Genomic DNA, 12,529 nt, shown 5'->3' with positions numbered 1-12,529 from the left:
AATTGTTCAAGGGCCCTCTTCTTTTCTTATAGCTGTGGAAGTAGCCCTAGTTCTTGTCAAGGGAAATTTAAAGACCTCTGGGCCTGTCACTCAATGGCATGTCACCCTTGCTGCTGGTCCAGTTTTGTCTCTACCGTCTACTTTATTCCCTATGGCTTTTACTCTGGAGGCATAAAAACTGGGATGTAATGAATTATATCAGATTAATCAGATTTATTACCTATTTTACCTTCAGGATGTTGTTTGACAACAGTGGGTTTTGTAAAATTGATGGGAGGACTAAATGAAGTAATGTTGTTACTTCCCATCCCCTTTCCTTCCACTGACCCCAACTGCATTCCTGCTTTTGTCCCTCCTCATATGATTCCCTCTTTGGCTCCTTGCTGAGAATTACACTTTTGCCACCACCATTAACTTAGGCATTTTAGTACTATAGTCCCTACAGTTCTCTTTCCTTTTTTTTTTTTAATAGTTTATTTTTGAGACAGAGACAGAGCATGAGTGGGGGAGGGGCAGAGAGAGAGGGAGACACAGAATCTGAAGCAGGCTCCAGGCTCCGAGCTGTTAGCACAGAGCCCGACGCGGGGCTCAAACCCACAAACCATGAGATCACAACCTGAGCCGAAGTCGGATGCTTAACCGACTGAGCCACCCAGGCACCCCTACAGTTCTCTTTCCTAATTGCTGAATCCTGTGATATCAGCATCCTACTTCTGCTCTGTTTATTGCCTACTCTAGGCTAATATAATCCTGAATTTCTATAAATAGTAGTCTTTGTTTCTGGGCTTTTCTGTGTATATTATTTATTGCATGTGAATAAGAATTATAGATTACATACTTCTGGAGTTCAGAACCAGGATAGCTCAGTGTTACCTGGGTTAACCAAGATCTAAGACTAGAGTTAGCCTTGAAAGATGGCTTGAATTGAGAGTCAGGAATAAAGGAAAATAACCACACTTTTGACAATAGTTTCTTAAACCCATAGCTTTCAGCACATTAATAAAACTGTACAACTACTAGCAAGGCTGCATGACACAGAGCATTTTTATTGATGTACATAGTTTGGCGATGGATTTGTTGAATGTATTCCTGTTGGCTGATACAGAGGTGCTGGGTATCCAAGTGTCCACAACAAGCATTCAACAGAAAAACAATTCATCGGTTTTGACTTCAGATGACCAGATTGCATTCCGCTTGACAAATATTCACTTAATCACATTTTGGGGGGAATCTTAGGTGCTCCTGTAACTGCTCACTTATTTTTTTCAGGTAGATGAGGGGACCTAATTCAATGTTTCTTAAATGAAATCCATAGACACATTCTCAGAGTCCTTTGAGAATTCTTTTCCTTTAAAAAGAGAAGAGTCTAACTCCTTTTAAAGGGATGCCAAGAACTTATATGAGGGGCCAAAGTATAAAATGTCAAGAAGGGAGTTTGAAGATTGTCAAATGTGGGAGGCCCAGGCAGATGAAAGCAGACAAACAAATCAGAAGCAAAAAGGGGAGGTCAGTAGGTAGAGGTGAGGAGACTTCTGAGCCATTATTAGCACCTTGGTTTCCTGTCCTGGGGTAAGGTTGTGGTTGTATGGTTTGGCCGACCATCAAGAGCCAAGGACATGGTGGACTAGTGACCAAATTCAGCTCTGATGGGATCTAGTTTGGCACTCTATACACAGTGATTGACAACTGACATTAATTTGCTGCCTAATTATAATTGTGTCATTGAGTCCTCTTTACTTATGAAGCAGAATTTGAAGATACAGGCAAAGTTTGGGATTCAAGCCAAGAAGAAAAGGGGAAGAAGAAGGCGGGTCTGTACAGCTGAGGGACAGTTGTTGATCCCAGGATAGTTGCTGGTCACCTTCTACCTTATCTTTTTGTCCATATTCAAGCAAGCTTCCTGATGTCAGGGAATAAGTACTCACAGTAGTCAGGTGGGAGCTACTCCCCAGAGTGAGACAGACCTCACTGAGTGCTGGTGACTACAGCCATAGGGGAGCATCAGTGGTCTCAGGCTTTGTTCTGTCTTGTGCTCCTTTCTCCAATTATACCAAAAGATTTTTGTGAAAAAATACTAAAATTATTTTTAAAAAATTTTTAATTTTATTTTGAGAGAAAGTGTGGATGACTGCACAAGCAGGGGAGGGTCAGAGAGAGAGGGAGAGAGAGAATCCCAAGCAGGCTACACACTGTTAGCACAGCTCCAGAGGCAGGGCTCAGTCCCACAAACCCTGAGATCATGACCTGAGCTGAAATCAGGAGTCGGGCCCTTAACTGACTGGGCACCCCATGTTTTTAAGGTATTTTTAATTTTTAATTTTACTTTATTTAAAAAGAAAACAGTCATAGAGCTGCAGTGTCCAACCTTTTTTGGAAGGAGCATTAAAACAATATTTCCCTGAGTCCTTGGGATGACACTGAGGTATAAAAATGACAGTAGTTCTAGCAGGCTCCATCATCTTGATGGAGTCATTTGGGGCTGAGAGAAAGGAAACATGTTGGCTCTTTCCCCTCTACCCCTCAGCTCATTAGGATGTGGAGCTTGATGATCACATGTGATTTATCTCCTAGCACAGAATCTCAGGCCAGAATGGAAAGCGTTGAGGATGTCCCAGATAGAAACAGTGATAGAAACCCACTGTCAGAAATCCCAACAGGTTGGATGTTATGAGTGCTGGCACTTATGCTTCTACGGGTGGGAAGAAGAAAGCTAACATTAAAAAAGTTTTGTCTGAGGAAAATAAAGACTGAATGAAAGAATGAATGAATGGCTAGGAGAGATCTAATGTTTTATGTCCTAAGAACTTTCAAGCCTCATAGGAATAGTTTAATATACTTTTTAGAAAAAAAAAAAGGGAGTTAAGATTTCTTGAGAAGATCAGGATGACTTTTTAAGTTTTTCTCCTCATAAGTCACTATCTCATTTATCCTCACTTGAACTTCATGAGGTGTATCATTATCCTTCTTGAGAGATGAGAATATTGACACCTGGATAGCTTGAGTAATCTGTCCATGGGCACACAGGGCTGGGATTTGAACACAGGATATCTGGCCAAAGGTTGTGCCCTCACCTGATTATGTACCCGATAGTGGTCTTTAAAGTGTGAGAATCAACTTGCAGCATGGCCTGGGAACTCATGAGAATTGCAAATTCTCAGGCTTCACCCGAAGTCTCCTGAATCAGAAACTCAGGGGGTGGCCCCATCAGTCCGTGCTTTCAGAGGTCTTCCAGGCCATGCAGATGCACTCCCATACGTGAGAACCACTGTGGGACTTGTGTCCGACAGAAATGTGACTTTAGGGATTGTGTTAGAGATGTCAAGATAGCGGTGGAGAACACAGGAATGAAGGGATACCATGAAAGGTATAAGGTACGTACTTGGTGTACGAGAAGGGAAGGAATGTCAGTAATGCTGATAGGAAGCAACCGTGGTGAAAAATTAGCTGATTGTGTTTCATTTCTTCACTGATGATTGGAGTTAGAAGAGTGTTACATCTGATTCAGTGTAAGTTAAGAGGGCAGCCAAATACTTTAGGATTAAAGTTGAATTATTTCACAGTCATTGTAGACGTAAGATTTACCTGGGATCAAAGAAGGATTCTCTTCTTTTTTTCAGTGAATTGAAAAAACGCTTAAGCAGTCTATATATTGGTATGCTGGTGGTTACATGGGTTTATACATTTGTGAGAACTCATCATACAATACCCTTAAAATGGGCGCATGTTGTTGTATGTAAATTCTGTCTAAATAAAGTTTATTTAAAAATGGGAATGTGTTTCTGGGGCAAGTAATGATGAGTTCCTGTTGCTGGAGGTGTTTGAGCTGAAGTTCAGTAACCACTTGTGAGAAATGTAGTGGGGCTTCACCCCTCTAAGGGGAAAATCATTCCTTCTACCCAGAGATTCCATGAGTCACAAGTTCTGCTGTGTCAGAGCAGGTGCTGCCGTTTTTCGTAGAATGCTTTATTAATATGTTTGATCTGAAATATTTTAACTTGTCATGATATTAAAATGTATTAAAGTTGTACAGGTGTGAAACTTGGGACAGTAAATTCATTTGTGGTCCCCTACTGCTCATCACAAGTGGAAAGATTTCATGACAGATCAAACCGTACTGTTTTCTCATTCCTAAAATGTAATAATTTGTATTCATTGGACCCAACGGTATCTTACTCTTCCGGCACATTTGCCTGTCTTAAATCTTTGAATCTTCAAAAAAGATAGGAAGGGTTTTTTTTTTGTTGTTGTTGTTTTTTATCAGCCTCAATATGACAGGTAAATACTTATTTGGATTTTTCTTACCAAGTAGGTTCATTTGGAGAATAATATGTATGTTTGAATGGATTTTAGTGTGAGATGCTTTTTCCTATCAAGGTGCCACCGTTTTATTACCTAATAATTAGCCCTCTCTCTTTTTTTAATACAAGTGAATTGTACTTTCGACATAGTTTATCAGACACTATTAATGAACCACTATTCAGACTGCAAGGCTGCAGTGCACGGGATCCTGATTACAGGAATTAAAGTAGTGTGTATTGGCTGACTGCTGCTCCCCAGCAGGAACACTCACTCATAATTCCTTTGCATCTAGTCTCAGCAGGAGAAGATTGACAGCATTGAAGACCATGTCAACAGAGCTGCTGTGAATGTTGAAGAGGGAACCAAAAACTTGGGGAAGGTAAGATTCTGCTCCTGCTGACAAATCAATGGTACTCTGGCTCCCAGGAATCTTGAGTATTAACCCAATTGATCTGCTCTCTTTAATGTGGAGGGAACCAGCAATTAAGGAAATAAGAAACAAATGACACATAGGTAGCACCAGAAATCAATGACCGTTGTAATATTTTACTCTTAAGATTCGTTCTGTCGGAGGAGAAATTTTTCAGAGAATAAACCGAAGCCGCACTCGACAGCACTTTGCTGCTATAGGGATGTGTTTGCAGACATTCGGGGAATGAGGTACAGAGGGTTGCCAGAACCAGCAGGGGCAAAAGTGTAAGGATGTGACCCTATGGGGGGAGTGGGACTATCTATTTTCCATAGAATATTGCTTTTAACCCCAGGTATACAGCATGGAATAATCTCTGTGCAACATAAAAGCAGTGGGGGTATCTCTAGCAGCTGAAACTGTTGAACTAAGCCTGCTAGATAGTTAGCGGATTGATTGTTTTGCAAGTAAAATCAATTTGTAGCAGTCCACTTTTTGTAGCTCATTTCTCTAAGTTCTGAGATCAGGAGCAATTGCAGTACCTGTGGAATAATCTCCCCCCTCCCTCCATCTCTAAGGTTAATTATGTACCAGGAGTTAAAGAGGCATTGCCAGGAGTAATGAGAGGAAAATGCACATCACCACAGGCAGATATTCTCAACTCAATTTCTAAATTGAATTTTTTTTTTTTTTTTTTTTTTTTTTTTTTTTTTACAGGCTGCAAAATACAAGCTGGCAGCTCTGCCTGTGGCAGGTGCGCTCATTGGAGGAGTGGTGGGGGGTCCGATTGGCCTCCTTGCAGGCTTCAAAATGGCAGGAATTGCAGCTGCACTTGGTGGTGGGGTGTTGGGCTTCACAGGTGGAAAATTGATACAAAGAAAGAAACAGAAAATGATGGAGAAGCTCACTTCCAGCTGTCCAGATCTTCCCAGCCAAACTGACAAAAAATGCAGTTAAAAACCCAACTTCAGTCTTATTGACGCCAACATGTCCATCCTAATGAGGACCTTTGCCACTGCTGGACAGTCAGTTTTGGAACATGATTATATCAAGATAGTGGCTGTAGATGTTCAAGTGGGATTGAACTGTGACAAGTGGATATAGTTTGTTGTTTGCTGGAGTGTTAATGAAGATGTTAGAGATTGAAGAGCCTGGGATGAGGGTGTGTAATGTTGTCAGGTAAAGTTTAAAGACTGCCAAGGAGCAGATTTTCTGCCTGGAAATGTGAAACTTGAACCTACAACTTTGATAAGGACTTGAGATGTATTGACATATTGGGTTATGGAAGACTAGTTTATTCCATAATGCTGACTTGGAGACCCTAAGGTTAAGTGTATTATAAATATGTTTATTTATCTCCCAAATATAGGAGAGTATTTGGCCTGTTAACAAAGAAAAGAGTGGGGAGTTTAGCAGCCTTTCTTAACTAATAAAGAAATCAGGATCTCACAAGGGGGAACAGGTGAACTACATAGTGGAGTCCATTTGGTGATCCCTATTGCATTTGGTCCACCTGTATTTTCAGCTGAAGGAGTCTAATAGTGCCAGAAAATGGAAAGAGAGGTGCAACTTCTCTTTCAGATGACTTAATTTGTGACACTGGCTCCTTCCTGAACTCTTCCTTCTGTCTCTCTTTAAATAAAGAACACAGAATCTCAGGTGGTAGGAGACTGTTCAGCCAGTCACTAAGCTTGCCCTGTCAGGCTGTCTCCTGACACCTCAAAGATCCCGTGCCCTCTGCCTTCCCTCCCTTGTAATTTTTTTTAAAGGCTAGGTTTTTTTTTTTTAATGTTTTTTTTATTTTTGAGAGAGACAGAGACAGAGCATGAGCAGAGGAAGGGCAGAGAGAGAGCTGAAAACACAGAATCCGAAGCAGGCTCCGGGCTCTGAGCTGTCAGCACAGAGCCCAACATGGGGCCCGAACTCATGAACCGTGAGATCATGACCTGAGCCGAAGTTGGACGCTTCACCAACTGAGTCACCCAGGTGACCCCCTCCCTTGTAATTTTGAAAACTTCTTTGACTTGTGGGATGAATTGTACCCATGTGTAATGAGGACTTTTCTCATAATCTGCTTTCTTGTACTGTCTCCTATCTCTCTTTCCTTTCATCACTTCCTCCTGTAACCTCTAGGTTACAGGGAGAAAAAAAAAAAGGAAGAGAAATCTCCAAATATTTCCAACATTGTTAGAGTTTGAGGTAAAAAATAAGCAGAGGGTAGGGGGACATGAGATCACTTCTTGGGGACCTCTTACAATTTCAAGAGACTGATATACCTGCCACACCCTAAGTCTTCCCAGCTGGCCCTTGGAGTGAAGAACCAGCTTTCTACCTCGCTTCTATTACTACCATCCTTTTCCCCAGGCTTTGCTGTCTCCTATGCTTTCCTTCACTTTTCACAGCTGCTATTTCTTCCCAAGAATGGCGTTCTTACCTGCTTTTTCTCACATTCAAGATGAGAGACAAAGCCTGGTGCCAAGACTCAGTCCTCATGAAGGATTTGCGGTGCTAATCCCGACCGAGCAAGCATGACCCAGCCCAACCCAGTGTCTGTCTTATGAAATAGCAAAAAGATTTTAAATTTGGGAGAAAAGAATTGAAAATCACAGGTAGCCTCATTCTGTACCCCCAACTCATTTCCTCATTTGAAATAGGAAGGAACCACCTTTTGCCTTAATCTTTACTGTTTTCTGAGGGCAGAGGAATGGGCATCTACACCACCAAATGTGTGAGCTCTGGAGCCAGATTCCTCAGGTGGTTGAGTGGTTTATCACTTCTTTCTTGGTGAGTTTACTCTAATAATTTTTTTGATTGCTATCTTTTTACTTAGTATAATCTAAACAGACCTTTATCTCTCACTTTTTTAACTCTCACCAATGAATTCTTTTTTTCCCTTTTATTTAAATACAAACTAGTTAATCTATATGTATTAATGGTTTCAGGAGTAGAATTAGTGACTCGTCACTTTACATCCCACTCGCCAATGAATTCTATTGAAGAGAAAGCACCAATTCTTACTGTCATTCAATAACTGGAAAATATCAAGTATTGGTATTTGCTGACTTGTATCTTTAGTATAATGCCAAGAAGGAAGTGTTTTAAGTGTTGGATTCTGATCCAATATTTGATATTGGATTCCTGTAAGATTGGGATAATTATTTGGAACTCCACCTTATTAAATATTTTCTGATCCTGGCTGTCCCTTTAACACAGGGTATTCAAACCAGAATGAGGATCAGAATCACCCAGGGTCCTTGTTTATTTTATTTTCTAAAATTTTTATGTTTATTTATAATTGAGACAGAGAGAAACAGAGCATGAGTTTGGGAGGGGCAGAGAGAGAGAGAGAGGGAAACACAGAATCCGAAAAAGGATCCAGGCTCTGAGCTGTCAGTGGAGAGCCTTACGTGGGGCTCAAACCCACAAACCGTGAGATCATGACCTGAGCCAAAGTTGGATGCTTAACCTACTGAGCCACCCAGGCCCCCCTCCCCACCCCCCCCACCAGGGTCCTTGTTTAAAACAAGATTGCTAAACTTCAGTCCCACAGGTAATTCTAATAATAATGGCCAAGCTGGCCTGGTCAGCTAAAATTATAAACTTAAGGTATAGTTACATCAAGATTGAGCTATATCATTGAATTCTGTAATTCCTAGTATTCTGTCCTTCAACGTGGCCTAGTCTTCATTTCAGCATATTTCTCCCACTCTGCTAACCCACTCTTGGCTGTGCATTTTAAGCCCACCATCTCAACAGCACCAGGGACTAGTTTTACACTGGAGCTGGAGGAGAGAGGAGGCCTGTAATTGAAGCTCACATTTCCTTTGGGGATTTCTCATTTATACTCCCACTGCATGTGTCCGTACAGGCCTTTGATTTTTACTCCTCATCCGGATTGGGATATTATTCTAGCAGTCTTCATACTCAGGCAAGTTACAGCCCTTTTAAAAAAGTTTTCTAATTTTAAATTATTTAGAAATTGTATCTAATTTCCCCCATAATAGAACTTAATAGTTAACTTTTTGTAGAAATTTCTTGAAGTGTTTAATAAACTATAAATGATATACCTATAAAGTGTTTAGAGGTATAAATTAGTTAATATGACACAGAAACCCATCTTAAATGGAATTTAATGCCCTACAGTATCAGATTAAATTCATCTTCTCTGTGATTCATGTCTTATTTTTACTAGATCACGTTAGAAGATAAGGGGCACTTTCATTAAGTTCCTAAAATTTACAGAGTTACCAACTTCCAGTTATAAAATAAAGAAGTCATGGATGAAAAGTACATAACGGGGGTGGGGGGGGAGGGGGCATGTATTGAGCCTCATTTGGATAAAGGCAGTGTTCCTAAAGGCTTTTTTTTCCCTGAAGACATTTGTGATATAATAATCTGAAAGTTTCTCTGTAGAGCAGAGACTGAAAATTTTGGTTGTAACTCATGGTAAAAAATGCATTTATATCAAAACTCAGCATATGCATAATGGAACAACAGTATGTGCAGACACTCTGATGCTTTTTAGTGTTTCAGTTTTTTAAATATGCTGGTTGCAACCTACCAAATTGATTTCATAATCTACCAATGGGTTGCAGCCCTTAGTTTGAAAAGAAGAAAACACCCGATATTTATTGAATATCATTTGTTTTCCAGGCATTTTACAGGCAAGGAAACTGAGTCTCAGAGAAGTTAAATGATTTGCAGAGGGTTATTCAGCTGTAAACAGTTGAAACCGGGATGTTCACTAGGTCTGTTGAACTACAGACATTTCCATTACTCTCCTACTACACTACTTCTGTGTATAAAATTGAGGTAGGCCATTCGTCCTGCCTCACCCAATCCCCGAAATATTCTCTGAGGCAGGCTTGCTGTGAAATTACACATGCCATTCTTCTGCAGTGTTTTTTTTTTTTTTTTTTCTTTTTTAGATCTTTGGTCACAAAGTGTCCCACAGCCTCAGAGTTTTTAATAGTGGCTGATCCAGAAGTACCTAGTGCTGAATTTGGTCCTTAGACTATAAAATGAAAAATGTTTCCATTCCACCTGCACATCTTAGAATTTTTCTTGTATTCCATGGGTTGTAGCCATCTCTTAAGCAGTGCTTTTTTATATTAAAAATGAACTTTGCTGCAAAATCTATCATAACTCATAGAATCAAATGATTACTCTCCTTGAAAATGGTACCCTTGGGAGGCCACGCACTTACTGTAGTGACGCTAGCATTACTTAGAACATTTTTGAAACTTCTCTTTTGGAATTGTCTCCAAAGACATTTGTAAACCACATAGAAAAGCCGTGTTGGTGTTTATTAGTCACAAATTACACTCCCTTGCCCTTATGACCTTTCCTCTCTTCTGTTCTCAGTTTTGCTTTTCTTCTGCTGGCTTAGCTCTCCTACCCTCCTACTCTGCCAGTAACCTAAGGATGCCCAGAAAAGGGGGTATGCCGGCCAGAGTCCTGGAGCAAGAACTTTTAGTTTATATTGAAGTTGAATGCTGCGAAGGGAGAATCCTAGGAGTCCAGAAACCTTTCTCTGTGGGCTGCCTGCCTGCCTGTAAGTGTCCTACATAGTTTGCACAGGAGTAAGGAGTGAATACTGGTAATATCAATCACAGGAAGTTGAGGAGAGGAAGCCTCCAATATACATAAATTGGGTACATTTTTCTCTACTGAAGAACAGAAACCAAACCAAGCTATGCTTTGTGTTAACTTAAAACTGAAAGGTCTTTCTCAGGGTCCCCTCTGCCCTTCATTGCTGCCACTTGAAATCTGGGAGGAAGAAGGATGAAAAGCCTGGCAAAAAGTTCTCCTGTGAAGTGGACATGTTCTTTTCTTGTTATCAAGTGCAATGTGGCTTTGGCTCTCAGGTACTTATGAGTGTTAGACTATGTTCGTAAGTAGTCAGAGGACTCATGAAAAGTAGGAAAGCTTCCCCAGTAGCCTAAAATAATCTAAACAGTTGAGGTTCTATTTGTGTTTTTAACACTTCATTTTGTTTCTAGCAAGTGGTTCTCAATATTTATATTCATTAATTTGACACCGTTTTACAGAGAAACTTCTTGGGTACTATAAACAATCAGTGGCAAAAGGTCCATATATTTTTTTTATTTATTTATTTTTTTTTTTTACAAATAGTTTATTGTCAAATTAGTTTCCACATAACACCCAGTGCTCATCCCCACAAGTACCCTCCTCCATGCCCACAAAAGGTCCATATATTATCCACATTGCCACCCTCAATAAATGATTTATTTTTGGAGACAAGAAATATATCTGTGCAAATTTAACAAAAGAAATGAATGAAAATGTGAAAAGGTGTCAGAGGCAAATGATTTGCCCAAGATCGAAACTAGTTAGTACCACAGCTAGAATTATATATAACCAAGGTCTAAGAAAAAAAATCCTCAAAGTAATTTAACTGAGGTTTTGTTATGTCATATTAAGTTGCATGCTGAGGCTTATGGTCTGAAAGACCAGCTTTAACATTCCAAATCAGGCGATGGCAACAGTGAAAAGAAAATTGGATGGGGAATCAGGAGATCAGAGGCTAGTTTTGGCTTTGTCTCCTGCATAGTAAGCTTTTCCTCAGGGGTGGCTGCCTTCTCCTGCTGCAGCCAGGGGTTCGCCAGCCATAAACCTTAGTAGTTAGCAGCTTGACACTCTCCATTCTTTATATTTAGCCACTTACTGGGTCTTGTCAATTCTACTTTGAAAGTTAGTTTGCATCTATTTCTAAATATATTCATGGTCATCACTCTAGTAAAAAACTGTATTACTGTGTACCCCATACCTCATTTTCCCCAACTTTAAACCATTCCTCATATCACTGCCACAAAAGTGAGAACGAGGTCCCTCTTCCATTTTTCTGCTGAAATCCTGTCAGTGGCTCCCACTGAGTACCTGATAAAACTCAGATCCCTTTGGGTGGCGTTCACGACTTGCCATAGTCTGGCCCCAGCTTTATCTCCTCAAACTCGACTGCTCCCCATCTGACGTTGCCCCTGAGAATCAGACATTCCACAAAAATAATTTTAAGATTTTTCCATGAAGTTACAAACTGGTAATAAACTGTTTAGATTTGTCCAGACAGAAATAATTTCTGTAATACTACATTTTACAGAACTAGTCAGCCTAAAAGTTTCTTAAGGAAAAAACCTTTTGTCCCCCCAGAAGAAATGACATTCAGTTTCTTAACCTCCAAGACAATGCCCATCCTGTTGCCTGTGTATCTGGTAGCCAAAGCATGGCAGTTTCCTTCAGCGGCATAGATACTCCAGGGACCATTGTCGAGCCCCTTTAAGAAACTTGACTAATAAATATTTGAGGAAAAATAACTCAAGAGTTTATGTTATTCATACATTTCTCAGGTACTTGAGATTTTCTTGTATTACGGTTAATCATTAAAAAGCTGTTTACCTGGGTTTTATTAAATCCCCTAAAGATATTTTCCATTTTATTGTTAAACCCTTAATGTTAGCAAGGATCAGCACAAGAAAAGCCCCAATGGTGAGAATTTCTACAAATTCTGTAAAGCTTACTGAGTTCATTATGTTGAGTGGTGCTTGTATAAGGAAACATGCAATAAAATTCATTCAACAAACATTGAACTGAATGCCTGTTATGTATTGAGTGCCAGGGCCATATATAGAAAAATATTAGACCTATAGAATCTACCCTTGTAAACCATTCCGGCTAACGAACGAATTCAGATACGTAAAGCAAGTAAGTCACAGCAACACATGGTAAGTACCTTAAAAGAGGAATGAACAAAGTAAGACGGACTGATTTGCTCTGACTGGAAAAGGGAAACACTTGGCGGGA

General features: G+C 40.1%; 1 protein-coding gene and 1 long non-coding RNA gene across 2 annotated transcripts in view; both read left to right on the top strand.

The window, feature by feature from the left end:
- The window catches only part of STX17 (syntaxin 17), a 61,972-nt gene extending 55,797 nt beyond the window's left edge, over positions 1 to 6,175 (top strand). The window contains exons 7-8 of the mRNA XM_039256574.1: positions 4,592 to 4,678; positions 5,426 to 6,175. Of these exons, the coding sequence (XP_039112505.1) occupies positions 4,592 to 4,678; positions 5,426 to 5,665 (327 nt within the window). The 3' untranslated portion in view covers positions 5,666 to 6,175. The remainder of the gene's footprint in view (positions 1 to 4,591; positions 4,679 to 5,425) is intronic.
- Positions 6,176 to 8,175: 2,000 nt separating this feature from the next.
- On the top strand, positions 8,176 to 12,310 carry LOC120248286. The gene is made up of 2 exons (XR_005532546.1): positions 8,176 to 10,797; positions 10,918 to 12,310. It is a non-coding gene; the product is annotated as an uncharacterized LOC120248286 (long non-coding RNA).
- The last annotated feature ends 219 nt before the right edge of the window (positions 12,311 to 12,529 follow it).

The sequence above is a fragment of the Hyaena hyaena genome, unplaced genomic scaffold (assembly GCF_003009895.1).
Source record: "Hyaena hyaena isolate Hyena2069 unplaced genomic scaffold, ASM300989v1 scaffold_572, whole genome shotgun sequence".
Lineage (NCBI taxonomy): Eukaryota > Metazoa > Chordata > Mammalia > Carnivora > Hyaenidae > Hyaena > Hyaena hyaena.
This window is presented reverse-complemented; position numbering and strand designations above follow the sequence as displayed.